This window comes from Fulvia fulva, chromosome 5 (assembly GCF_020509005.1).
Source record: "Fulvia fulva chromosome 5, complete sequence".
In the NCBI taxonomy this organism is placed as follows: domain Eukaryota; kingdom Fungi; phylum Ascomycota; class Dothideomycetes; order Mycosphaerellales; family Mycosphaerellaceae; genus Fulvia; species Fulvia fulva.
This window is the reverse complement of record NC_063016.1, coordinates 1,123,089-1,150,347: the sequence shown is the minus strand read 5'-3', so window position 1 is coordinate 1,150,347 and position 27,259 is coordinate 1,123,089. Positions and strand designations below refer to the sequence as shown.

Genomic DNA, 27,259 nt, shown 5'->3' with positions numbered 1-27,259 from the left:
TCAGTGCGCATGGTGTTGATTGTTGATGCACCATGCAGGAACTCCTCTCTACTGACTTGATTACTATCATAGCCCAGAGCATTGTAGCCTTCCAGCCTGGTCCGACGTTTCCTCTGTTCGCTCCATCTGGTAGCCCGGTCGAGCACATCTTCGGCCCATCGCTATGCTGCTTGGTGTATTGTCGGGCGCTCCTTCTCAAACAGCATTAAGGAGCGATAGTCTCGCGCTTACAACCTGTGCCAAATGTCGCTCTCCGATCGTTTGGTCAGCTGCTGAATACCCACAGATCGCGCACCAGGATATGAACCTTGAAGCTGGCATTGCACGGCCATGTCGAACAAAATCGATGAAGCTCGACATCAATCCGCTGAAGCCGCTTCGACACTGTATTTTGGGGCGCTCACTGTTGCTCTTGCGACTTGGAATGTCCGCTCATTGTCTCGTCTGTACCGACCTTTGGCCACGCCACTCGATCGCAAAGTCTGTCCTCTGCAGTAACCTGCACTGCCCAGGCTTCGTGGAGGCCCTCCCAAACGAGTACATCATTTCTGTGCGGAACGAGGAGTACGCCCTATTCATACCTGCAAGACAGTCTATGCTAGCCTCAGCAGCCTTCGTCAAGACGAGAAGATCGCAGTCCTGCCCGCAGCTGAATTGCCACGTCGCTTCAGAGCACAGAAAGTTACGACCACATCGATGGAGAACGGACGTATTCTGAGTGGCAATGAACCTAGCGTGGGCGATCGCGCTGCTGATATCAAGAACGCTAGCGATCATCGGCAGGAGTGGATCATCAGTCTGGATCAGGAACAACAGGTCAAACAAAGATGCCTGTCAGATATTTGAAGCGATCAGAGATTCTGGCGAGCGGCATATGCAAGCACAACTGAGGGGAGCGAAATTGTGACCAACTTGAGCTCGGTCGAAAAGATCGACTATCAATACCATGGACATGTGGCTCATCACTGTGTGTCTTTTTTATACACGCAATCTGTCTGTTTGGGCCATCCTCCACAATATCTGTCTCGCAATCATGGCGTTGCATCTCGAATAAAGTAGTTTGTGTCTGTACAGCAGGAATCCACCAACATCTACGCCCACTTGCCCAGGAGAGCCATGACACCAGCACCCAGCAAGACGCAGAAAATCATATAAGTCAACTGCTTATCGTCGTTCGTGCGGTCCGGGTTGAAGAGGAAGTCGCGAGCAAGCAACTCAACAAATCCAGTATACAGCAGAATGCCAGCAGAGGTCGCATCGAGCACACCAGAGACAGTACTGGCGGTGAATGAACCAGGATTGTATGTGGTGCGGACACCGAAGCCGGCAGCAATGGCGATAGGTGTAGTCAAACCGTATCCCGCACAGAGGGCGTATGGTAACCAATTCAGCTTCTTCGGGAACGGAATCGCTGATAGACGTGCGCCAATACCGAGACCTTCGAAGGACTGGTGGAAGACGACGACGATGTAAAGGGTCTTGAACTCGTCGCCAGCACTGCCGAGGGTTAGGCCAATGATGACGGAGTGGAAAATGACACCAAATTCGAGGATGAGGAAGGCGGCGATTTGTTGCTTGAAAGCCCGATCTGCCAGAGCATCCTCTTCGCTCTCGCTGAGGCTGAGCTTTTCTGCTTTGCCAGTCTCAAGGTCCTTCACGTTGCGAGGTTGTGGGTCTTGGTCGCCGGAATGGAGATGTTGATGCGTCGACGTTGACCTTCGGCGACCATGGTCGTCGTATCGAAGTGCTGCGGCGTCGACTGATCCGACTCGCATCGCTGCTTGTGCGTCGCTCACCGAAGGCCCATGCGCTATGCCGTACTTCTTCTCCACATATCGCTCGGCGTAGAAGTCCATCAAGAAGACGCTCATGGCCGATGCTAGAGCAATCGCAGGCACCCAGGAGAACTCAGCCCAGCCTCCTGTCATGCCAACACACGTGTTGGGTCCGATCTCTGCGTATGCGGGATCCAGCAAATGGATGAAGGCGGTCGCGATGATAACTCCGGCACCGAAGTATCGAGCGAAGAGGTAGGCATATAGGGGAATTCGAAGCGACTTCATCTTCGTCGCCATGACGGGGAAGAAGGTGACTGCCGAGGACAAAATCAAGACGACGAAGATGGCGCTGATTCGCGCTCCGTCTCGGGTGCCATCGTATGGTGCCTCGCCGCTTTCGATGTAGCAGACAACCTCGCGCACGAGATCTTGGGCGACCACTTCTGTGAGGTTGACATTTCCTAAGCAGCAGTTAGACACCAACAAACGTTCATAAGCTGGCTTGTCGACTTGCCTGCATTCATGGCATTGACCACGCCCGAATTGCCACTCGAAGGATAGCTGGCACTGATGTCGCCCGGACGGGTGTTCGAAGCCGTGTCGGCCATGATTGTAACACAAATGTAAGCAGTGAAGGTATCACAAGGTGGAGTCTAAGCAGGTAGGAGAGTGTGGTTCGCCGACTTTAAGAGATATGCGGGGATTCTGGTAGAGGACCTGAATGGATATAAAGCTTGCGAAGACTTCAACGCTTGCCACGAGGTGTTGGCATGCGACTACCCACGTCTTGAGAGGCTTCGACTCGTAAAGAACGGGAACGCATGGACCAGGGTAGTTGAAAGCACCTTGATGAATAAATAGTGGCGATGGAAGAAGCGGCTTGTTTCTCACCGCGCGGTTGGCTGGCCGAAAGCTGAAGGGGTCCCGTTGTGCGGTGCATTGTGGAAGCAGCGTTATGGTCACCACGGTCCGAGTCATCAGTCCTTGTCGTGTATACGTCGTTTGGTAGAACTATCGATCTCATGGCGTTGGGTGTTCACACTACTGCGGTGGAGTCAAGCGTACAGTATGCATGCATCGCAAACACATTGATGGCATTGGCGCGCACCCTCATCGTGCTCGTGGCGCGGAAAGTCTGATGAGCAGTCAAGACGGTGAGTGGTTGAGACTGTGGTTGGGAGCAACCTGGAAGATGTGGGATGCCCGCGCGGTTGCCGAGCAGAGGAAAGCGCTGAACCTTCCCACTCCACGCGCGGCACCCACCACCGACAGAGGTGAAGCCGGGAGGGAAACACAACCGCTTCTCCCGTCCGTTCTGTGGCTGCGAAGTGATGACTCTCCGGATGAGACGACTATTCACCAAAGAGCGAACGATGCCGGCATGTCTTGATATGTACACAGCGATCCCTCCGATACGCTCCCACCGCCGTGCAACGAGCTACGCCAATCAAGTAAAAGCCGCGATGGTCAATGAGCGACTTCCAGAAATACCGCATACAAGCAGTACGCCCATAGGCTGGCAGCTCGACGAACTTCTGTGAGCAGGCATGCTTCTGCAGCACGTGTGAGATGGCCAGCGAGAGTCGGTAAGCTGTCGTGATTATGGTATAAAGTGGTTCGCTCGCATGGCCGTGGAATGGGATGTTGTCGTCTGTGGCTTCTGCACACTCATCATTCCTACAGAACCTGCTTCGTGTCTCTGAGAAGTATACTCAAGGAGAATGACCCTCTGTTTCGATGCAGCCTACCACGCCCTAAAGACCTCAAAAATCACAGAAGCCGAATACCTTCACCAAGTCCTCGCCCACTTCTCCGGCGTACGACATCCAGCAGACGACAAAGCCCGACCTTGGGAACTCAAGATCAATGACCCAGTCGGCAACGCCATCAGAGAAGCAGCCTTAAGCTCACCAAGCACGCGACCAGAAAGTAAGCCGCGCAAGCATCTCAAGGCTTGAACGTCCCTAGTTGACACTCACATTGCAGGCATCTTCCGCCTAGAGGAACTATTCGCAAGCACACTCCGGGACGGTGTCCGGGCAGTGCACACGCTAGTCCAGTAGCTTGGACAGGACCGTGATGGATACCCTCTTCCCATCCAAGCAATCGCCACATTCGCGGCCCTTCATAATGACGCCGAGGTGCTGCGGCTATGTGTCCAACTTGGAGCCTCGCTTGGGGATAGGAACACTTCTATGGCGCTAGGGTTCGCCGCGAGAGGGCCCGCGCTGTTGGACGTCCTCTACGACTATGACTGGCGGGACATGCGATCCTCTCAACTCTCCTTCAACAGAATGCTGGAGTGGTCATTACACACAGGTCCACAAGAGTTGACATGGTTCCTGGACCACGCTGCACACGTCGATAAAGACACCATAAGCCACGCAGTCCGAGGTGCACCAGTGAAAGCAGCATGTATCGAATTTTTGCTACAACGCTTCGGTGTTGGCTTGTTCCACGGTACGAGACTGCTCCAAAGCGCTGCGAAACGAGGTCGGAACGATGCTGTCAAAATGCTGCTGGATGCGGGCATGGCTGTGGACGAGCTGATACCTCGACCGAGCCACGATGATGGAGACCGCTTGAAGACGGCGCTGTACGAGGCTGTGTACTATCAGCATGAGGGAACTGTGCAGCTGTTGCTTACATACGGGGCTGATCCCAACAAGCAGGTGTGCGATGGAGGATTGGACACGCCTTTGAGGTTAGCCGAGGGCTATGGCTATAGTGACATCGTTGGCATGTTGCATAGAAGCCTCGAGCGAAATGAGTCTGGGTCGAGGACGTGGACGTCTAGGCTGTAACCATGCCTGTGGACAAGCGGAGGCCTGATGGAAACGAGGAACCGCGTGGTCATCTTTGCCGCAGACGCTGATGCTTGGACCTGCTGGCGTGTTATAGCGAGGCGTGGATCATGGGAAGCTGCGTGAAGTGTAACACGAGCTTCGGAAAGCTCGAACAGAGATGATCAATCAATGCATTCGTGAACCTGCTATGGAGGTTCACACTGATCCTCATTCCGTCTCTGCCCGGGTACGTACGCTCGCATAATCCAAGAGCACCTCTGCACATCATCTACACATACCGACTGATCGGAGCCCTCGTCATGTGAAGCTCGCTACGTCTATCAGCTTGATGTAAATCATTGGCATATCACACATACCTGGCCATCTGACGATCGTCACCTTAGACTGTCTAGAGGAAGTGGCACCTTTGGTCGACTTTGGTTTTGCATTTCTTGTAGAGCTTGAGTTCGTCTGAGGAGGGGTTTTAGGCGGCTTGCCGTCGTAGCCTTGGAACTGAGACCCGACTTGGGCGAGACTGTGCTGGTGTTAGCGGCCCACTTTCCTCCTTGATGTCAGGAGTGAGACGAGACCTGGCTTCCTCTGCTTTCTTGCGATCTGCTGTTGTTCGATCGCCTACAGACATACTTGAGGTAGAGTTGCGGACTTGTGCTGGTGTGTATAGTGAAGAGGCTGTATTGGTCGTGGTGTGAATGGTCGCAATGTTGACTACATAGAATGTTGCTTCCAGGTGATTCGACTTTGATATTGACAGTGGACTGCTGTGGCTCTTATATAGTCTGCGCTCTTGCAAGGCTTGCCTGTCCTCAGTTGGAGCACGTTGATGACATGCGCGTAACAGTCCGTGAGCCGACCTGTAACCCATGCTTATTGCTGTGTCCATACAACGCCTTCGTACCGCTATTCTGGAATGATGCTATGGCGGTTCTGTGCTCATCTGAGCATTCGAGGAGACGCCTTTCGACGTCGTGCATAGTCTGCGACCGAACAAAATGAGGTGTATCTTTCCTGCATGTATGTCTCGCTTGAACTGGGAAGTTAGACTGGACATTCTGCGTGGAAGGCGAAGTGTAATCTGATGGTTCTCATACCACCAATGACACAAAGTCCCAATGGCGCGGGTCCACCATCCGTGTGCATTTGCTGCACATGGGGTAAACTGGATGGGAGCTTCTTTGGGCAGGAACAATTGTCACCGAATCAGAAAGGTCGGGCTCACGAACATGGCGTTCCTTTAAGCGAGGCACTGCACATAATTGGTCCTGCGCAGGAATGTGCAAGCACTACACGTGCTGACGAGTGGCATCATAGCTGAAGGCCACCGACCACAGAGTCCGCGAATCAGTGCCTGGTGTAACGCTCTCAAGGTCAGCACGAATAGATTTTCCCGACTTGAAAATTTTGGCTCGCATGTTCCTGCAGCTGACACCAGGTCCAGAACATGATCCTCGAAGACGTGATTCAGAAAGAGTGTGGACCGTGCCATGCTATCGCGGACCACGGCAGGTCGTGCACATTTGCAGCTGGTGTAGTAGTTGAGCTTGATCGGGAGGCGACTTGGAAGGCTTCGAGAAATAATGGAACGGTTGGGCGCATGTCTCAGCCAGTGCACGCGATGTGACCTTGGCTTGGTACGTTCGACCAACACTGCCATATGTTGCACAACGTCTCATCAGCAAGAAAATCGTCAGCCAGAAGAAAAGGGTGATAGTCTTGGTCTTCAGCCGAAGTAGTCCGGAGGTATAGTTGGCTCGGTGAGCTCAATCTGTCGTTTCCCCATCCGCTCGATCAGTGCATGTGATCAAAGAGCTCGCGTAGATCACAAGCTAAGTCATCTACCACAGGCTCGTGCGGCAGACCAAGCTCCACATTGAATGAGCCAAGCAACGACCTTGATGCATAGAATCGTGGGTGGCAGATGGTCATCCCGACTCAGCCATGAGCTCGGCCAGTCCTAGGAGGCAATCAGAAAATGCAGTGGCTCCACACGACGCTTGAACAAGGTCAGACGAGATGGCGCTCTTGGATCAGGTATGTGTTCGCCATCTCTCGCACAGCATTGGTGCGCATACGAGCCTAACGGCACAGAGCACCCCTTTTACCGAGACAATTTACGGACCAGTGTGGTAGGTGCGAAGCGGGAGCGCGCGGAGCGATTGTATTCTTATGCTTCAAGATGCCAGGAGCACGCAGTGGCGGCGTGAAGATCCATGATTTGAGTGATGACCGCTGAGATGCGGCGCGAGGGTGCTCGGTAGACCAATGGCCATGTTGAAAGCGGCGCAACTCGGGTGCAGTGTTCCGCTGCTAACTCTTGCTTACCGGTAGCATGGTCCCTGCTTCGCTTGATGAGACCGTGGCTTCTCGGAAGATGTTGGTGATGCAGGATTTGTGCAGGTCACTCCATGCCGTGCTGAAAGAAGGACAGTGGCTGATAGGCGTTTGTGGTGCCAGGAAGCGTTTGCAAACGTTCTGCACATTGCCCTAGTCAATTTTCGTGTCGCCGACGCCGACAACTTCCCCTGCCCGGCTGTACGAAGGCTTTGGTGAGACACGACTTGTCGTATCATTCGACGCAAGAGGGCCGTTTGGGGTAGCATGGACGACACGATCGTCCTTGCTCGCTTGAAGGTGAAGCGCGGTGTCGGAAACGATTTGCGCAGAGCAGTTGGGCATCAACTGATTGTAGACAGCTGAAGACTGCTGGTGAGGCAGCCACTATGCTGTCGATCAGTCAGGGCATATATCAGCAGGTTGCGCTATGGGACGTTCGGAAAGTGAGGCACTGTAGCTGATCAGCACAGCATGCAGCCACGCGTTAATGATCGGCGCCTTGTACGAGCAGGCACGTGGTAGCCACCCGCCTCCGCCCATGCCGTTGTGGACGAAGGGCCGTCCCAGATCTTGTGTGGCGTCAGTTTGGGCACCAACACGCAGCAGAATAGGGTGATTGCTGCTCGTCTGCTGTGTATTACCACGACAATTTGGCATCTTCAGCGCGCGTGCCGTGGGCAGCTGGCGTCCGTTGGGCGAGCCATCGTCATCGTCAGGCTACGGAACCTCTTGGGCAGTTTCGAAGGGTTTGAGATGCGCCTCGCAAGGCCGGCGGGGGGCGGGGGGCGTCAATGTTGAGCAGCCACTTGGTGGGTGGAGGGGAAAGGGTGAAAGCGAGAAGCGTGAGGTCTGAATTACCTTCATCGCGTTTCCAGGGTCCCTGCACGGGCCATTGCCATTGCGCTGTTTCTAGAGTTGTACTTTCTGCAGGCTGGACCTTCCAGAAGTCTCCAGGGCTGTCATCAATGTCGCCACACAAACACGGGGCATGCATCCGACATTGATTAATCCGGCATTCTGAGGAGTAATGGGCACGCTGACTGCTGGGCTGCCTCGCTTGGAGCACTACTGCGAGCACAAGCTGCCAACATCCTGCCGTCTCAGCTCCATTGGTGAGTGTTGCGCATGCTACGACAGTCGAGCCCATTCTGCCTCCTACCGCACTTACGTCGATGGTGTGGGCTATGTTCTGCGGGGCACGCGGTGGCAGAGCTACTGTTGGTGCTGCAAGACCTTCTGGGAGAATCGTGTAGAGGCCTCCGCACTTCGACCGGCCCAGACCAGAATCCCGGAGGTGCCTGATCAGAGCGCTTTTCTGCGTCGTTGGTACGACTTTCACCGAGGTTATCGAGTGGTCTCGAGAGACGATGGCAGCGAAGAGCGAGTGGCGGTGCTTGGCGAGGATTTACGAGATGTCTCTCCGGGCTTCTTACCGAGAACCATAGAGGAGCTGCGAGCTGGTCGAGAACGCAGCGAAATGGAGGAACGCGAGCGGGACATGGCACGGCAGCAACACACTGTAGCAGAATCTCAACAGAATCAGCCTGGACCGACTCTTGAAGACACGTTAGACCAGCTGTTCCAGGCAGCTTCAAGTGAGGAGGAACGTCAGCATCAGCCGGTCACTCGGCCAACAGTACAATCGAGCATGCGGAGTGATGCAGATCGGGCGAACATTCACGCACAGATAATGACTCCAGCTGCATCTCGCAATCGTGAGTACCAAGCACGCCGTATTGCTGCGTTGCGGCGCGAGCTAAATCGGATGAGAAATGGGATCGAGCGGGTCATATCTGGACTACGTGACCTGGGCGAGAACGTCCCCGATCACACAGAAGCGTCTGCTCGGCTGCTACAACTTGGTCACACCTTGGACAACATCTCCGACGTACCACTATCGGAAAGATTGTCGACGGATCACGCGCAGCGGACGATCAGCAGTGTCGATGCTTTGTCAGAGAACCTCAGCACAACGCAGAGCGATCGCACGCTCGCCGGTATGCAAGCCCGCGTCGAGGAAGCTAGGCAACAAGTCAACGAGGCTCAAAGGAATCGAGAGCAAGCAGCTTCGGAGTTAGATGTTGCGGACCAGGAGCACCGAGCTTCTCAATCACGCCTGAGAGCACTGCAGGACAATATGCGTTCCACCGAAAACTACATGCGTTTGTTTGGGACGAGAGAGGAAATGGCAGCGCAAGGCGAGAATTACGAATCGCCGATCGGAGGCATGTTCACAAGAGCCATGGAGCGATTTCGTGCTGCCGAGGAAGTGCGTAGAGAAGAACGTACGTTGCGTCAGGTCTTGGAGGGTGAGGATAGAGTTGAGACAGATGAAGCGTTACGTCGCTTAGCAAGCCTTCAGATGCGTGAAGCAGATGTTTGGGGTGTGCCGCATGAGGTCAACAGCCAGGTTGCTCATCAGCGCGGGCATCAGCAGCACAACGGAGAGTCGAGCCACAACGATCACCTTCAAGATTACCAGGCACTGCTTGATCAACAGGCACGCGAGCTGGACTCGAGCGGCACAGCTGAGCTCCATGGCACAGCGAGCAACTTTCCGCTGAGTATGCTTGCAGGTGTAGCCATTGACCGCGCGAGCAATCTTGCACGCACCTCAGCCGAGTCCCCAACCAACGTTGCCGAGCAGCGCGAAGCTGTTCCTCCCACTCCAGCCATTGTTGCCGGCCCACCAGGACACTCGCTGAATCCAGACCCCGCGATAAACAACGATCATGGTCTGGACGCGCTCTTTATGCTGAACGGCATGCTGCATTTTGAAGACCTTTCTTCAATGGGCGCTTTTCTTCCTATCCGCAATCTGCCGTCAGATGTATCTGCGACCGCTGTCATCCGTCGGTTGATACAAAGTGTCGAAGGCAACAGTCTCGATGAAGCAGATGCCGTGTACCTGAAGTCCCTCATACAGGATGAAGACATAATCTGGGCAGTAGGCTTGCCAACGGAGCGCAATCGTCGACGTCGGGCGCGCGGTGAGCACGTCACGTTCACACCAGATGCATCGGCTATGGCAGCGGCCATGTCACCAGGTGGTCAAGCCATCGTTCATGATATTGAGATCATGGCGGAGTGCTTCCAGATGAGTGCTCAGGTCAGGAGACGATCGGGTGTGTCTGGCCCGGCGGAAATGTTCTCTCGCTTACAGGCTGGTCGCAGGGACAGCGAGGATAGGGCCATCCTTGCATCCATGCTCCAAGATCCGCAGACTCTCCAGCTTTGCGAGCAGATACATGGGCAGCATAATAGCCAAGAACAAAATGAGCGACAAGCTGCACTAAGGCAAGAGCTGCGTGATACTGCGAGGCAGGGGAACCACTCGAGAGCTGAACTTGATGTTCAACGTCGTGCCACTGGTGTCAGTACTGCCCTCGCCGCAAGCAGACTCGCCATGGGAGACTCGCCAGCGGCTCTGTTCGAACGCCTAGCCAACCGTGATGATGCGACACGAGCAGCGTACCGACGTCTCCAAGATAACGGCTTCAACCCTGCACGGGACGAGCTGATGGCCACGAGATCCATGACAGCTCGAAGATTCCGCGAGCCTGAATTGACAGCTCAGCCGGACTTCACGGGCGACTTTGCTGACGAGGATGAGGACGATGCAGCTGACGAACGCGTGGGCCTCGATGCGAGGGATAGCGGTCGACCAGAAGAGCCCATGACGGAAGAAGAGATGACGGTGTTATTAGACTGCCGCATCTGTTACAGCCAGAGAGCTACAATTTGCACGCTCCCTTGCGGGCATCTCACCATGTGCAAGTGGTGTTCCGATCAGCATTCTCCGGTGATGGCACATGATCACACCAGACCGAGACGTGCGGCGAACTGTCCTGTGTGCAGGAAGCAGATTAGGCAGAAGGTTAAAGTGATCAGGGCTTAGATAGACGCCTGTCGAGGGATGTTGCAATGCGGGCATCGCCTTACACTATGCGCTTGACTACGAGGTGGAGGCCCTTGAGTGGCACATGGGGTGCATTCGCTACATAGCAATAACTCCGTGAACGGCGCACCGTCCATGACCAGCACGAGCGCATACTGGTATACCATATCTTGCAGCCATCAATCCACCTAAACGCCTTGGCTCATATACACAACCCGCATCACATTTACTTTCCACTAATCTGCCCATCAACAAAGTCCAACGCCTGCTCGCGACTGACCACGTCAATGCTACTCGCCTTGTTCAAGTAGCTGACACCATAGCACTTCTCCGCCACGTGCAACATCTCAGGCCTGAAAGTAGTGCAGATGAACTGACCAGTTTGCGAGCATTCTTGTAAGAGCTGCGCCACGGCCGTGCGGTACTGCGCATCCAGATTGGCATCGATTTCATCGAAGAGGTAGAAGGGTGCAGGATCAGAGAACTGGATGGCGAAGACAAGAGCCAAGGCGCAGAGCGACTTTTGGCCTCCTGAAAGCTGCTGGATACGTTGTTGCTCGTCGTGCTTCGAGTTGAAGGAGACGGAGATGCCGACACCAATGTAATTCTCTACGCCTGATGAGGATCGGTTCTGGTCTTCGTCGTCGCTGTCATCGAGGTTGGCGGCGCCATTGGCTTGTTTATCGCTGCGGCGTTGGATGATCAAGCGGCCTTTGCCTGCTGGGACCAGCTTCTCGAACACAGCGGAGAACTCCTTGCTGACTTGCTTGAAGGTACGCACGATAGCCTCATCCTTGCGTTGATCGAGGACATCGATCAGCTCTCGAATACTGGAGTCACTTGCGTCGAGCTCTTTGCGACGGTTCTCCAGCTCAGTCCTCTGAGTCTCGAATTGTTTGAATTGTTCGAAGGCCTTCTTGTTGACATGTCCGTACTTCTTCAGAGACTCCTGCACCTTGTGCAGCCGCTGTGTCGCAGTATTGGTGCTCATGTTGGTGTACTGGACGCTGAATGCCACGTCTGGGAGTACACCAAGACCATTGATCTGGGCACGAACTTCTGTGAGCCGGGCGCTGTATTGCGCACGCCGCGAAGCGTTCTTCTCGACGTTCTTCTGGTAATTTCTGATAGCTTGTTCGAGTTTCTCCAATTCAGCAGCCTTGTTGGCGCGGCTAGCCTCGATATCCTGCAGCTGTTTCTGTTGCTCCTCGATCGATTGTTCAATCTCTTGCAGTTTCGTCTCGATATTGTCCAGCGCCTTTGTCGCCCGCTTAAAGTCTGATTTGAGCTCCTTCAGCCTGACGCTGCTGCTACCGCCGATGCTGAGAGACGTGTCCAGGTCTGTGGCTTGGAGCTGGTCGAGGCGTGGTCGCAGATTTACGTTCAGCGTGTCTTCTACTTCGCGCTTCTGGCCGTCCAGCTCGGCAAGCTCGTGGCTCAGCTGTGCGTGTTGCTTCCTCAATTCTGGCAATTGAGCGTTGAGGTCGTCCAGTTGGCGTTCTTCCTGATTACTGAGTGCTTTCTTAAAGTCGGCCTGCAGTTCAGATTGCCAGCCAGAGAGCTGGTTGCTGAAGTCACTGAGCAATGCATCAACGTTCTCCTTCTGACGCTGCTTTGCGTCCATCTCGTCGCGGCGTTCACTCAGCTCCCGCTCCTTACTCCGTAGCTCTTCCCGGAGAGGTCCATATCCGCCCTCGAGCTGTGTACGCTTCTGTTCAGACTTCTGCAGGATACTCATCGCCTTGGTGACCTTTTGATCAATCTGCTGAAGTTCATGCCGGATCTCCTCTTTGCGTCCGTCTGCGTTCTCGAACTCGTCTCTAGCTGCAACAAACTTGGCAATGCCGTCGAGACGCGATTGCTTATCATCGTAGTAACCTCCAGTCAGGGCACCCCTTTTGTCTGACCGATCACCTGATGGAGTGATGGCACTCAGAGAATGGCTGCGCGCGTACTGTGAAGCGACGTGTAAGTTCGGACACACGATCGTCCTGCCAAAGACTTGCTGCATCGCACTTTCAAACGTTGGTTCGTACTTGATCCTCGACAGAAGCGGCACAGCATCGCTAGCCTTCGGCAACTCAGTCGGCCTGATATTGATACGACTGAGCGGTACGAACGTAACGCGACCAAGCTTGTCCCTCTTCAGGCGCTCGATAAGTTTCGTCGCAATCTCGTCGTTATTCACGACGAAATGGAAGAGGGAGACACCAGCGGTGACTTCAGCAGCGGTCTTGTATTGGGGTTGGCACTTAAACAGTTCTCCAAGTGGACCGTATGCTCCTTCGATGGCCTCTTCCCTGACAATCTTTCGAATGTTTGCCAGGCCACGAGATGTGTTCTGGTCCATCATGTGGCTCAAGAAATGCTCAGCGTTGTTTAGCTGTCTCCGAGCATTTTCGATGACGGAGTCCAGTCTGGCTTCCTCCCGCCAGAGCTCTTTGCGCTGGTCCTGAAGACGATCTCGGTCGTCTTTGGCACGTTGTACTTCTGTAGCAATGTTCTGCTGGTCGCCACCGCGGTTGTCGATGCGCTCACGCAGCTCGGCAATGTCAGTCTCGAGCTGGTTGATGGTCTCCTCGAGCTCAGTCACGTCTTCTGATATTTGTATCGAATTGGCTTTTGTCTTCGCCAGAGACGAGTTACTTTCGGCGATGCGCTGCTGAAGCCAAGTATCACGCTCCTTCTTGGTGCGGAACTGATTCTGACGACCTTGTTTGGCATATAGTCGTTGAACGGTAGCCTGGGCCTCCTGCATCTGCTGTTTAACGGTCCGTTCCTCCTCACGCTTGGCATTGTACTCCGGTAGCAACTTTTTGAGCTGTGCTTCGTGCTGCTTGATCTGGTGCTGGGTATCTTTGAGATCTTCGGCCTGCTGAGCTTGAGCTTGCTGAGCAGCACTTTGATTGTCCTGCGCTGCTTGCAGATCGGACTCTGCTTTGGCTTTGGTACGAGCGGCTTCTTTGCGCTCGTCCTTGTATTGTGCTCGTTCTTGCGTCAGCAACTTGATCTGCTGCTGCAGCGAAGTGATTTGTGCGTCGATTGTCTCCAGCTGACTCTCAGCTTCTTGCATGGCTTCGCGGTGGTCGTCGTTTTGACCAGTGCGACCTTCGACTGCCTCATCGATCCTCTCCAGCTGCTCCGAAATGGACTCTTCATCCTTCTTGTGGATGCTGTACTCCAGGCACTTTCGTTCTCGCTCTTTATCCTGGAATGCACGTAGCTCCTCCTTCTCTGACTCTAGCTCATCCAGACGCGTGCGGATATGCTCAAGCAAATCGTCGATCTTGTTGCGCTTCTGCTCAGTCTCTTGCATGATCTTGTGCGACTCGGCTCTTCTGCTCTCGTACACCTCCGTACCAGCGACTGTCTTTAGCATGTTCAAACGTTCGTTGTCCTTCATGTTGGTAATGGCCGTGACTCTGCCCTGAGGCACAATGTAGTAAGGATTACTCCTGCTAAAGCCAGCACTCTCCAGAATGTTGAGAACCTCGTTCTTGGTGGTGTTCTTGCGGTTCAAGCTGTACTCGTCCTTCTTCTGACCGATTGTGCGCCTAAGGATGACCTCCGGGGTGTTGGTCGGGATACGCTCGTCACTGTTGTCGATGATGAGCTCGACATAGGCGCTCATCACTGCCGATCCGGCACCTTCATGCAGCAGACTCTGGCGGTCCTCGCGACTGAGCTGGGTGTACTTGTCGCTGAGCACGAACCGCACGGCGGCGAAGAAGTTGCTCTTGCCGGATCCATTGCGGCCGACGATAACGTTGTGCTTGGGTGAGAAAGGCTCGATGACGGTCTGGTCCTTGTAGGACTTGAAGCCTTGGATGATGATTTGTTTGATGTACATGGCGGCGGTCGTGGGTCGTGGGTCGTGGGTCGTGGGTCGTGCTTCGGGTGACGTTGATATGCGCCGATGACGGCGCTGCGGTTATGATTGTGCCAGTGTCGCGCGCTGCAAGTCACTGGTTGCTTTAGTATGACACGAAGATGTTGAGTGGAAGTGTTTCTCCCTCATATTGAGACGCGTCGCGATTGCGGGACACTTTGGGAAACGCGCTAGCCGGAGAGCTGACTAAGCTAATGTTACACGACACGGCTAATATCTTCACTGACCTCATCCACACAACGACGGTATTGCACAGCAGCCCAGCCACGGGGCTATCGATGGCTTCACTGGTCGATAGCGGTCGGTACCAGCTCCAGCTACCTGTAAGCCAAGGCTGCCCTGCGAGGAAAGAGCCTGATGCAAAGAACCTGGACATGAAGGCATTGACGCGGCCTCACCTTGTCCGCCATCACCAGTTGGAGGGGACGCAGCATGGCATGGCTCAAGTCTCTGCAGTGAGTTACCTGACGCGCCTGGTAGCTCTACGAGGCCTGGGCACCGACCAAGTCCGCCAACGCCACGGAGAGACCAAGGATTCGCGACAAAACAGAGGGTGTTCTCGTACACATTACTATTTGGCCGCCTATGCGAAACCGCTCATGCTTCATAACCAACAAATCATGCTAGCTTACATTTGGCATGGCTTCCGCCTTTTTGCTCCAGCTCCGAGCTCACAATGTGGTGTGGTGCCGTGCATCGACAATAGAAGCCCTCGGACCAATCTCCTGTGCCTGAGATGGTTCACCGTGACAATCGGACAAGGCATTGTTCCCTGAGGCTGAGCAGAACGCTCACGTATATGGATCAGGCTGACTTCGCTTGTGTCATGACAAGCTCACCCTCGCAGCACCAGACTTTGACGAACCTTTACCAATACTTCCCGATCAAGATGATGTTCACCCTCGCAAGCACCGCATACCTCGTCAGCATAGCGCTTGCTCAACATCTCGCCAACGTCCCGCTCTGTGGTCAAGCATGCATCTTGGTCCACAAACAAGCCGCAAGCCTACAATGTGGTTCCAGACAAGATCAGCAAGAGGGCATCTGCCTGAACACCGACTTCTATGGTAGAACGCAAGATTGTGCTTGGCTCTGTTCTCCGGATACGTTCGGTATGTAATAAAATCTTGCAGGTCCGGCTCAAGTCTGGCGTTTGACCAAGAGTTTAGAGAAGGTCGCTGCCTACTTGGACGAATATTGTGAGGTTCTTCCTACCACAGATGAACGCTTGGCCCGAACCTTACATCATCGACAACAGACTGTGCCATCACATGAACGAATCCCCGGTCACCCTACAACATCCCAACACCCCCAAAATCCACCCCCGGCATCGTCCTCATCCTCGTACACAACCACCTCCCACTCATCCGTCTAAACTCCAAAACACTCACACTCGGCCTCACCACCCCATCCGGAATCCCCAAACTCTCCGCCTTCAACGCCACCTCTGCCGTGCCCTCCTGCGCCTCCACATTGCACACCTCAATCTCCACGATCCTGATACGAAAAGAAGGGCAAGCAGCCACCATAGCCTTCCAGAAATCGAGGAGCGTATCAAGTGTCATTGTTCTCTGTCCACTGAAGCTGGTGGGGAGATTGCCGATGATGGGAGAGTTCCCGTCAGGCTCATTGCGGAAGGAGGGGGCGTAGAGGGTCCAGGGCTGTCTTTTGGGGTCGAGGTTGCGGGTGTTGATGGCGTTTATGGAGGAGTGGATGATGGTTGTGAGGTAGCGTCCGATTGGGTCGCTGTTGATGGAGGTCTGCGAGCTTTGCTCAGCATCGTTGTTAGGGTGGAGTGCCATGGTCGTGAGACTTTGTGGAGTTGTACGATATGCTGGATGCGTCTTATCTCATTGCGCGGACTAGGTCGTTGGTAGGGGCAGTACTGACGAAGCTGTTGCTGAGCGGGTATTTATTCCAGACCCAAAGATGCTTTTCGGACTTTTCAACATATTGTCAACAGTAGGTAATATAGGATAAGTCCCAGCTGTCACTCCCAAAGCGAGCTGTTTTGTGATTGCCAAGATGCAAGCAGTCAGCCGATGCTTGCCAACAGCTTACCAGCCGCTTCAGTGAGATCTGTAGAGCCCTATTCTTGGCAGGTGGACCTATAACCAAGGGTAGGTCACAAAGTTGCTTGCCGCCGAGCGCTTCGACTTAATATTGAAGCAAAGGCCTGTAATTGAACGCGTGGGCGTGTAGCCTAGCAGTACGGCCGCACCGATACAGTCGAGCTTATAGTGCGTCTTATAGTGCGTCGAGCCCTTAATTATGCGCCGTTAGACAGCATTTTCAGATGTAAAGTCGAGACCTCAGCCGGCAACGTACTTTGTCACCAGCCCTCGAACCACAGCAGCAGTGTCTTGGTCGAGACGGATGCGCGAGGCAAGTGCGACGCGACTGAGCAGTGTTTAGGTGCTACATTGGATAGGTATCATCAGCAGGCACTGCTTCATAGCCAAAAGAAAAGTACTTCACATCAGTCTTCGGTCAGATCAACAGTGTTCGTCTCGTGCCCAGAGTCAAGCTGCGTTGGTCCCCAGCCGACCACAGCGTTTTCTACCGTAGCAAGTCCTAAAATGCATGATTAGTATGCTTCCAAGATGGACACGTATGTCGACTCACGTTGCTTCAGCGCCGCGATCTCAGTGCTCAGAGCAAGATTCTCTGCTTTCAAACGACCGATTTCTTCCCTCAACTCGCGGTCATGTTGCTCTACTGGCTTGCCTTGCCGAGCCATTTGCAGTCCGCATGTGTGACACAGATTTAGACGTCCATTTGGGACTTCTCGCAAGCCCACAGACTCAGTGCTTCCACACTTACGACACGCTGGTAGCGACTCAGCTGTGCCATTGACAGGATACTTCGAGAGCGCCTCTTCAAGCAACGATATCTGCTTGGACCAAGTGTCTTCCATGGCCCCCTGCGCGGCTTTGAGAGTACGGACCTCAGCTTTCAGGTTATCATTATCCTTTCGGAAGGTCGACAGCGTAGCAGAGCTGGCTTTCGCGGTAGGAGTACCATTCGTGGTGGGCGCGCCGTCCGTGGCAGTGGCAGTACTTTTGGCCTCATTTCGGAGTTTCTCTTTACGCTGCCCCGCCCTTAATACGTTGTGGGGTAGTGGTGCAGCGCCATCCTCGGTCTCTACCAGCGTGCATATGCGGCGAGCGCGGCCGCCGTCGGTGCGAGTGCATTGGTAGCAGTCCTGTCCTGGCACATACTTGCACTTGAAGCCCGTATGGTAGCAAGCATGGCAGCGCACTTTCGCCTCTGCGGCCCAGTCTGTCCTGCCATGGCCTGCCCGAGGTATAGTCCACTCAGTCTGGTTGGGCGGAGCTGCTGGCGACTGTTTTTCTCCAAGGCCGGACGATCGATGTTTTTGCTCGGGTATGAAGAGGGAAGTCCCATCGTCATTGTCATCGTCATCGAGATCCTTCGGTTGCATATCAGGCTTATCTGCCGGCGCAGCTTTAGTTCCGTTCGGCTTGAGCATTTCGTATGGGACGACGACCGGGACATCATCGCCAGCATGCTTAGCTTGCTCTGCTTGCAATGATTTGGTCTCCCTCAGTCGCTGTTGCCTCAGAGTCGCTCGTGGCAGCGGAAAGCTCCCATCCTCATTGCGCGCTACCTCACGACAGTCTCTGCCAAACTTCTCGCATGTCGCGCACTCTACGCCTGGGACGTAGGAGCAGTTTGAATGTTCGTGATAGCAGTGATGACACTTGAGCCCAGCGAGCTTGTTGAAATGGGCCTGCGAGGCTGGTGACCCTGCAGTCGATAACGGCTTCAGAGCTTGAGAAGGCACTTTGCTTGTGCTTGCCGGGGTGCCAGGAGCAAAAGTGATAGACGTCTGGCTTTGGTGTGGTATCAATGTATTGGACAACATTTCCGGCGTGGCCGGAGACGAGCCATTGGGCACTGAAGATCGGGAAGGTTCTTGAAGTGGTTGCGTCTCGTTATCCTTGGGAATCGAATCTGGCGTGTCCTTCGAGCTCGATATGCCAGTCCGTGGGACTGTCAAACCAGCTGGCGGATGCTGATTAGGTACATTTGGCTGGTCTGGTGCTTGTTGCGAAGCGCTAGAAGGCGTGCTACCAGCATTGACCCTCACTTTGGCCCAAAGCTCAGCATTTTGTGCCAAAAGGCGTTTGTTATGTGCTATCAACTGTTGAGACAGTCGATCCACGTCCGCTAAAGACCCTGCTCGCATCTTCCAGTGCTCAGCAATGGCGTTGGCCTCATTGGTGCGTTCTTGCACACGTTGGAGATCCCCCTTGAGTCGTGCGTTCTCCTCGAGCATGGCTTTTTGATGCGGAGCGAATGGCGCCGGGTCTGTAGCATCGGCAAGACGGGGAACTTTGAGCATCTGGTTTTCATGGACAAGAGCCTGATTTGTATCCCACAGGAGGCCATGTCGGTTCTGGAGAGCACCAAAGGCTCTTTGGAGAGCATCGTACTCACCCTGCAAAGCCCGGAGTTGCGCGGACAGCTGTTCTGAAAGTTGAGGCTGCGGGTGATCAGTATTGCGAATGTGCTCCAAGTTAGGCTTCCTCGGGTGCTGTCGATGAAATTCGGCCACGGCTTCCCCACTACCTGGAATCAGATTCTCCAGCGGCTCGTTGGTCGAAGAGCCATCGTTCCAGCGGACCGTGTACTCCAACTTCAGGCGAGAGTCTGTCACTGCCTGAACCTCCCATTCCTCGGCATCCTCTCTGGCTGCGCTGGTGCGTTGTCGCTTCTTCATCTCCACAGATAGTCGGCCCTAGTTCTGATCCAGACCGAGGGTTGCGCGGAGGCTGCCTACGAGCGCGGCAACGCTATCGTCGCCCCCAGCGTTCGAGTGAGCACTTGGCTACTGACCGATCACTTGTCCCAGCCAAGCGGGAGCAAGCTAGAAATAGCGTTCCAAATGCTTCAAAGCGCTGTACGCTAGACCGGCGCCATTGTGGTTGGCGAGCAAGAGATTCCGGGCTTTCAACCTTGCGGGCGATGCAGAGTGTGTGAGGCTTGTTGGCCGTACGGTGCCTCACCAGGTCCTGCCATGGTGGAGCATCGCATGCCCATAAACTGTTGATAGAGTTCGTGATGATCCGAACGCCCGCGGCTGCCCTGGATCTTGCTTGGCAAGAGTACATTGACGTCCCTGCAGTTCCATCTCGTCAATGTCTCGTGCTTCGAGATGGCTGCCGCAATCTCCACCATACACGCGCCTGCCATCACAATGGCTTCTGCACTCAATTCGCTTCCAGTGCTGCGCGCCTGTGCCTTCCGGCCACGCGCAACCATTCTCCGACCACAAAATGCTGTGATAGGAGTCAAGCGTCCAGCATACCGCTCCTTCGCCGATGACAAAAGCAATCAACTCCCCGAAGCAGAGGAGGGCGACAAGGGCCCCAACATGGACCAGGCAGCACACGTCAGTGAGGAGGCTGCGAAGATGGCCAAGATTCAAGGTGGTCAAGGCCCGGATATCGAGGGCCAGGGAACAGCAGTGCAAGATGTCAGTCACTCGGACGACGATCCTTGGCTAAGTGCTCGGAGCTAACGATGCTGGGTAGATCCTCAAGAACGAGAAGGATACACGCCAGAATGCGCCACAGGTCATGCAGGAAGAGGCGAAGAAGGGCAAGGACGGGCCAAAGCCAGGCACAAGGCCGTTCTCGACGCTTGCACGGCGACAGGTAGAGCTGACTCCTGCCTCCGAGTCGTCAGAACCATTAGACTCATCAATGCTCCCTACAGCCGCCGAGCAAGCCGACCACGACGCAGAACTAGACGCCTCGTCCAACCTGCCCGTACCACAGCAAGGAGGCGAAGGTCACAAGTTTCCGCTACCCGAGCTACCTCTCGCCCAAGGCTTGAACAAAGACTACCGATACGATCCCGTCGTGCAGCAAATAACGAACCTGATCATGCAAGACGGCAAGAAGGCTGCCGCGCAACGCAACATGGCTACCATCCTCAACATCCTACGAACGACGCCCGCGCCTACATATAGCCCCACGCGACCATTACTACCCGGCGCACCGCCCGCTAGCCATCTCCCACTCAACCCAACGCTATACCTTACTCTCGCCGTCGACAGTGTAGCACCGTTACTGCGCATTCGCTCGCAAAAAGGCGCGGCAGGTGGTGGTGTGGCGCTGCAGATTCCTGTACCCTTGGGTCTCCGGCAGAGGAGGCGCACAGCGTTTGAGTGGATATTGGACGCGGCGGTGAAGAGGAAGTCGCGTGGAAGTGGAAACGATATGTTTGCAACCAAGGTCGCAGACGAGTTGATCGCGATCGTAGAGGGAAAGAGCACTGTGTGGGAGAAGAGATTGGGTGTGCATAAGCTGGCAACTACGGCAAGAGCGAACTTGTCATATGGTATTCGAGGCAGGAGATGAGCGTCTTAGGAATCAAGGCAGAAATGTACAACATACAGCGATGCGCTGACAGTCGACAGAAGCTGCAATCCAGTGCATCGGACGTGTGCATATCAAGTGCAGCAACGGCAGCATGCATCAACGTCCGATGCTCACCCACAGTATCTGAACGATCTCCAACACGTGACGAGAGGGCTTAGAGCCAAGTTGGGATGACGATCTCGCCAAAACTTGATTGAGCCCTTACACCTCCGCCGGTCACGCTGCATGTTACGTCAATACAGCAGAAACAACAACGTGTGGCGCTGACTGCACACCATGGTGGTGCCTTGTAGTAGATCAGAACGTAAGAGTGGCTCAGTTTCTCACCACTGTCACCTTTTTCTTCGATATGCCGAGCATAGTAGATTGGAGACCAGTCGCAACAATGCCACTAGCAGGTCATGCTGTGCCCAAAGCAGCACCTAACTTTAGCAGGAAACCGGTCAAGCCTGTCAAACCCCTCAAGCGAAAGCCCGTGCCAGTTGCCAGACGGTCCATATCGTCTGATGCATCTTTGCTGGCAAGCGAGGGTTCGCCAGAATCGAGCAGGTCCGCGAGTACGCATAATATCTGGTCACCGTTGGAGACGCATGTTGAGCAGTACGACTTGCGTGAGCCAACAACACCACTAGAGGCCTTCATACCAGAGCCTCTGTTCACTATCAAGGAAGTGTCACCGCCTGTCGAGCAATATGACTCGGCGAGAGGTTCGACGTCGTCTGAGAACATCGAGTCTGAACAACCTCTCTTCACCATCAAGGAAGCGTCGCCGCCCGCCGAGCAGTATGACTTGTCCAGAGGCTCGCCACCCTTTGAAAATATCAAGCCGGAACTGGTAGGATCATCAAGCATGGGAAGCGGGCAGACCAATTGGAGAAGCTCAACAAGTACCTTGGTTTCCAACTTCGCGCCCTTGACCTTCACCGAACAGCGCCCTACAGTATTACGGAGCTATTCGGGCGAGCACTGGATGAGCTCAGGCGAAGTCATCTCGCGCTTCAAGCGTCTGATCGAGACTCAGCACTTCCGGATAGAGAAGAGCACTCTTAACTCCCTCCTTGGAGTGGATCCGACAAGTGAGGAAGCACTACTGAAGCCCCTGGAAGCACAGCTTTATCTTAGTAGCGATGGACGCTACATAATCACCTGGCCCGAGCTGGAAACCATAGCTCAGATCCTCAAAGTAGACGCCACAAGGAATCCAGTGGACCTCCACGCCTTTGCCACACAACACGATATAGCCTGGAACAGCCTTCAGAAGATGATCGAAACCTACGCCGGCAAGGACTGGCCGCGTGTAATCCTTGATGTAGACGACTGGTCCTTCCTTGTCAGCCACGAACAAGTCGAGGCAATCAAATCCCAGCTCACGGCGGCGATGACCGCAGCAGGCTCAGAAATCTGCGATCTGACGGCCGCTGTCAGTCCAGAGATTCCCTCGCCTGTGGTCATTGCCCTCGCCACCGAAGCGTCCTTCGGAACACACTCAGAGATCCGCTACGTAGGTGATCACCATATCATATCCATTCCACCCGGCTACAGCACTAAGGATGTCGATGCAGAGCTCCAACAAGCCTCCAACGCCTTCGACGAGCATCAGCGCGCGCACTTGATTTCCATCATAGCGCGTATGCTGTGGTGTCCACTACATCTCTACACCGCTGGCATCAACACCGTACCAAGCGAGTTCTTCCGCGCGCGGCAGGGAGATTTCATCACCGATCACTTCCGGCGTGAGAAGATCCCACGCACAATTGCAATCGTGCACGAGCAGAATCTGGCTCATAACGTTGTGGTCGCAGACGCTATAGATAGGCTGCACCGCAGCAGCGCGGACATTAAGAGTTTCAAGACTCTCCAGGAAGTCGTTCTCCGCCTTGGAAACGATCTCTCCATCTCCGCTCCCAGCGAAGCCCTCGTCTTCGAGACGAAGCATCGACACATCGTCCAAACTGCCCAGGCAATGCAGAATATGCCGCAAGGTCTGGAAATTCTGCGTAATCTGGTTTGGATCCTACTGGCCACGAGTGAGCCCGGCTTGTTCATGAGTTCCGTCAAGGATACGACGAGGTTGATCAACATGTATGGCGAGGTTGGAGATGCGGAAGTAATGGGGTTGATGCAAATCTGGCTGGTGAAATTGGACTCGGGGGTGAATGATGATGAGGATATCAGGCAGATGCGGGCATTGGCGAGTGCTGCGGTGGAGGAATGGGTGGAGGCCAGAGATGTGGTGAAGTGGTAGATGGGAAGATTGGAGGTGTGGTTGTGCCTCATGATGTTCAAATACCCTTTTGATTTATGGCTGTGGTGCAAGTGCTGGCGACAAAGTATATTGCCGGCGTGGGTGTCGATTTTACGTTCTGTAAGAGCTGTCAAAGATACGCATCGCCGTAGACTGTACACGGCGACGCGGTACAAACTCGACTGCATCTGTGCAACCTTGCTAGTGGACTACACGCCAGCGTGTTGAAGCCAACGCCTTTGCTTCAATAATCAGGTGAAGCGCTCGGCGGCAATCAACTGTCTCCCGACCTCGGTGATGCTCAGCGATTGTATGTGCTTTGGAACCCTTCCATGGAGCGTTCTCGTCAATGACTGATCCACAGTCTAACGCCTTTCGCCGTCTCCTCGACAGCGCTATGTCTGCAGAGCCGGCTGGTACCAGACGTCCATCTTCGCGAACATGCCAATCCAGCGTACCTCGTACCTCTCTCCAGTGGTAAATGTGGATGAAGTCCATCAAGCGTAGCTTCGTGTACAATCATTTCGGTGAAGATTTCGCCCGTACCCGTGCCATCGCAGTGCTCAACGGCAGCACTGACCGGCCGATCTTCGCTTCGTGGTGATTCGAAGCGTTTTGCAGCGCCTGAACGTTATGCCTTCCCATGCTTCCGCTTAGATAGGATGGGTATTTCGCCAGTACCATAGCCTTCTTCTGAAGTCTGAGGTGATGATGGTATTCAGGCGCTTGCAAGCGCCGTGCCCAGTCGTCACCGGTGATGCAGTGATCCAGATCCTCCAATTGTGCGAGATCAACCTTCCTCTCCCGCGAATGCGGTATCACATGAGACACGAAGCTCGCTTATGAAGAGATTGTGGCTTGCGGGTCATATAGCATGCCAGCTCTGGGTCGTGTGGATCAGACGTATCTTCCCCGGAAGCATTGCATTAACCCGCTTTCTGCATGTCTGAGAAAGGCCTTGCATGAGATGCGCTTATTTTGCATACTGCGTGTCATGATCAGCATCAACTTATCAAGCAGTACGAGTCATTGTCGGGAGATCTACTTACAACAAAGGCTGCGAGTATGGAGTTGTCCTGCTGTGTTTGGAATGTCGTTGCTTGTCGCGACGACAAACAGAATCGATGAGCCATGCCTGTCGTATTGTTGGCAACATGCAACACAAGACATATCACATACTTTCGTCTTCGTCATCATCATCCGCCTCGTATCCTTGCAAGTCTGAGAACCGGCGACAGTGTCGCGCATGTGCTTTGGGTAGACAGCGATCGTGACGATGGTCTTTCTCTGACATTGTGTAGCCTAGGGAACAACACGTCTGTCGTATCTCTCGTTCGATGCGTATGACTCCAGGCGATGCCGGAACTTCCATGACCCTGCTGGGTTGTCAGCATCATGTCTTGTTCACTCCCACGCCTCTGCATACCATCTTATGATAGCATCATTGCGCCCACTAGCAGAGCTTGCCACACTGCTTCGCGGCGACAAAGGCTGCGGCACCTCTATCGCAACGCTCGGGTCGGGGTTGAATCGGACAGTGGTAGTAAGATGTTGATGGGGCGCCAGGTCTCTCGAGAAGCATTCGACGCATCGTCCATGCGGCTGCGTAATCTTCATTCCTCGAGGTTCGCATCGATAGTGCGGGTCAACGTCTTGTAAACAGACGTTGTTCTTGTACGATGTGTGTCCACAACTGTAGGACACAACGTACGTACCCAAACACATGGCCAAGGTTGATATCCTTTCCGCACCAGTGTGGAATTGGGTCAGCGTAAGTTTGGTATCGAATCTTGCAGACGGCGGTGTGCCATTGCAGGGCGGCGTAGTGTTGTGGCGTTCAGCCCATAGTAGTATTAGCGAGAAGCACGCTAAAGTGTGGAAAGGTCAACGACTTGACAACAAATTGGCCACGTGAATATGCCGAAATTGAAAAGAGGACCAGACACAACAAATACGATCGCAGCCGGTGGACAGGAAGAACTTCGTCGTGTCAGCCACTGGTCCCGAGGCTTGGGTGACCCTGCTGTGCTGCGGGAACGAGTCATCTGAATCTGTTTCTGAGGTGGTTGGTGGGAGCGGTCAACAACCACATAGCTTCCAACAATCGGGAGCCTCACCGCTTGAATTTAGTCTACCCTAAGGCAGAATTGAGACGGAAGTCTCAAGTCCGGCTTTCTGCAGTCGAGATAAATATGACGCACCCAAAGTAGCTGGGGTGAGTACGCCGCCGCCGATTTCGTGTGCAAGCGTCTTGGACTCTCGAGACAGACAGTATGCCGCTTCCGCGAGGAACGTCCCGGTCAAATCATACATAGATCCGTTCCATCGAACACGACCATAGGCGCGCTTGGGATCCTCCGAATCATCACTCTGATCAGCATTCGCAATTGCTCGCCATTCGCAGTGCTCTTTGCTAGCTTGCCTGGTCGCATAAATTAATGATGTATGCGCTTTGAGCGCGGCAAAAGGACTTACTCTCGAGGTGTGCCTTGACCTGGCTGGAGAACGAACTTGCGGGCGGCCCACCGGACAGGTGGCAGGATGAGGGCAGCAAGACCAAAAGTAAGGGCCAGATGTACCAGGAAACCGTTGACTTTGTTGCTCACGCGCATATATGTGCTGAGCTGGAAGTTTGGACCATAGAACTTGCCACCGTCGATCAGGCCATAGGTGCGATTGATGATGGGCGCGTCTGTTGGTCCCTGAATGCTGGTGGTCAGGGTGCCCAGGACATCATCTGTGCGAATGCCTGTGAGAGCTTCCAGAAGTGGCTTGCTGCGATTTTGCTTGGGTGGCGTTACTGTGCAGAGTGAGAATGGAGACATTGCTTTGGCAACCTGGCTAAGGCTGTATGTTTCAAACAAGCTCAATACGGTGTCAAGGGTGCCTCCACTGGGAGCGGAATTCAGGTCGTGGATGATATCAATTAACTCGGCTGTTCCAGTGTTGAGCGTTCGGCGAATGTGCGTTACGAGCATCCAGCAAATCTGCGATGTGTCAGTCTTGCCCGCGAGACCCACGCGATGCATCAGACCAGATCTGTTGGAGCACTCTCGACACCATTTTGGGGGATCATGATTGCACCCGTCGACTTCGCGAGAGCATCGTACTTCTTGGTCATCTCGTAGACCCATGGTATCTCACCAGTGCAGTCGAGATAGTGCGTGCCAGTCTCAGCGCATGCCTCGAATGCGGCGGTTCCATATTTATGGTAAGGTCCAACTGTGCTGATGAGTACTAATGACCGCAGACAGTTAGCTATGTCCTTCGATTGAAAGGACCCAGGGGCTGTCGACGACGTCGATCGCCGCTCAAGTCGCTGCAACGACTAGTCGTTGCAGTCCGGGCTGGAGGCTAGCAACTCCAACGCATCGCGCGAGCGCCTCGCGGTTGTCGCCATGCTCTGCGCATTGCTTCAGCTCGCCGGCAGATTCAGGCAACGCAGTCTGTAGCGAAGGCGACCACGCGCTCGGCGGCAACGAACTTCGTCAACGGCCCAAGCTCCCGCGGTACTACTTCCTGCACAACCATTCCATGCCTCAATCTTGACACGTACCCTTGGTCTTCCTGGCGAGCTTGACGAGGTCGTCCTTGTTCAGCTGCGCGAGCTCGATCCCAGGCTGCACACGGTCCGGGCTCACAGGGCGGAGTTCGTCGGCGACTGCTTTCAGTTTACTTTCTGTTCGACCCGCAATGGCCCATTTGAAGTCTGTTGGCAGATGAGAGGCGATGTGTTCTGCTGTGTACTTTCCAGTGTAGCCAGTGGCCCCAAAGACTATGGCCTCATACTGACGCTTGTCTTGAGACATGATGTTCGATGGAAGGCGAGTAGGGTGCTGTGAAGAGAACATGAAGGATGTGAGGAGAGTGCTCGTGCTACTTGTGCATCATTCCGGAG

The 27,259-nt window shown here is 54.3% G+C and overlaps 10 protein-coding genes across 10 annotated transcripts; 5 read left to right on the top strand and 5 right to left on the bottom strand.

The window, feature by feature from the left end:
* Positions 1-1,091: 1,091 nt before the first annotated feature.
* Positions 1,092-2,386, bottom strand: CLAFUR5_05676 (Zinc-regulated transporter 1; the record flags this gene model as incomplete). The annotated part of the gene is made up of 2 exons (XM_047904824.1): positions 1,092-2,239; positions 2,293-2,386. The coding sequence occupies 2 exons, from the start codon at positions 2,384-2,386 to the stop codon at positions 1,092-1,094; spliced, it is 1,242 nt and encodes a 413-aa protein (XP_047762019.1).
* Positions 2,387-3,499: 1,113 nt separating this feature from the next.
* CLAFUR5_05675 (uncharacterized protein) lies at positions 3,500-3,841 on the top strand (the record flags this gene model as incomplete). Its single annotated transcript, XM_047904823.1, has 2 exons — positions 3,500-3,707; positions 3,765-3,841. The coding sequence occupies 2 exons, from the start codon at positions 3,500-3,502 to the stop codon at positions 3,839-3,841; spliced, it is 285 nt and encodes a 94-aa protein (XP_047762022.1).
* A 132-nt stretch (positions 3,842-3,973) lies between these two features.
* CLAFUR5_05674 (uncharacterized protein) lies at positions 3,974-4,582 on the top strand (the record flags this gene model as incomplete). The annotated part of the gene is made up of 1 exon (XM_047904822.1): positions 3,974-4,582. One exon carries the CDS (start codon positions 3,974-3,976, stop codon positions 4,580-4,582), a length of 609 nt encoding a protein of 202 aa, XP_047762021.1.
* A 3,361-nt stretch (positions 4,583-7,943) lies between these two features.
* Positions 7,944-10,814, top strand: CLAFUR5_05673 (uncharacterized protein; the record flags this gene model as incomplete). The annotated part of the gene is made up of 1 exon (XM_047904821.1): positions 7,944-10,814. The coding sequence occupies one exon, from the start codon at positions 7,944-7,946 to the stop codon at positions 10,812-10,814; it is 2,871 nt and encodes a 956-aa protein (XP_047762016.1).
* A 226-nt stretch (positions 10,815-11,040) lies between these two features.
* CLAFUR5_05672 (Chromosome segregation protein sudA) lies at positions 11,041-14,664 on the bottom strand (the record flags this gene model as incomplete). Its single annotated transcript, XM_047904820.1, has 1 exon — positions 11,041-14,664. The coding sequence occupies one exon, from the start codon at positions 14,662-14,664 to the stop codon at positions 11,041-11,043; it is 3,624 nt and encodes a 1,207-aa protein (XP_047762015.1).
* Positions 14,665-15,995: 1,331 nt separating this feature from the next.
* Positions 15,996-16,505, bottom strand: CLAFUR5_05671 (uncharacterized protein; the record flags this gene model as incomplete). The annotated part of the gene is made up of 1 exon (XM_047904819.1): positions 15,996-16,505. The coding sequence occupies one exon, from the start codon at positions 16,503-16,505 to the stop codon at positions 15,996-15,998; it is 510 nt and encodes a 169-aa protein (XP_047762018.1).
* A 677-nt stretch (positions 16,506-17,182) lies between these two features.
* Positions 17,183-19,450, bottom strand: CLAFUR5_05670 (uncharacterized protein; the record flags this gene model as incomplete). Its single annotated transcript, XM_047904818.1, has 2 exons — positions 17,183-17,277; positions 17,329-19,450. 2 exons carry the CDS (start codon positions 19,448-19,450, stop codon positions 17,183-17,185), a joined length of 2,217 nt encoding a protein of 738 aa, XP_047762017.1.
* A 435-nt stretch (positions 19,451-19,885) lies between these two features.
* On the top strand, positions 19,886-21,095 carry CLAFUR5_05669 (37S ribosomal protein S7, mitochondrial; the record flags this gene model as incomplete). Its single annotated transcript, XM_047904817.1, has 2 exons — positions 19,886-20,206; positions 20,265-21,095. 2 exons carry the CDS (start codon positions 19,886-19,888, stop codon positions 21,093-21,095), a joined length of 1,152 nt encoding a protein of 383 aa, XP_047762606.1.
* Positions 21,096-21,501: 406 nt separating this feature from the next.
* On the top strand, positions 21,502-23,361 carry CLAFUR5_05668 (uncharacterized protein; the record flags this gene model as incomplete). Its single annotated transcript, XM_047904816.1, has 1 exon — positions 21,502-23,361. One exon carries the CDS (start codon positions 21,502-21,504, stop codon positions 23,359-23,361), a length of 1,860 nt encoding a protein of 619 aa, XP_047761838.1.
* Positions 23,362-25,497: 2,136 nt separating this feature from the next.
* CLAFUR5_05667 (Trans-acting enoyl reductase) lies at positions 25,498-27,212 on the bottom strand (the record flags this gene model as incomplete). Its single annotated transcript, XM_047904815.1, has 4 exons — positions 25,498-25,783; positions 25,837-26,348; positions 26,396-26,598; positions 26,918-27,212. 4 exons carry the CDS (start codon positions 27,210-27,212, stop codon positions 25,498-25,500), a joined length of 1,296 nt encoding a protein of 431 aa, XP_047761697.1.
* Between the last annotated feature and the right edge of the window lie 47 nt (positions 27,213-27,259).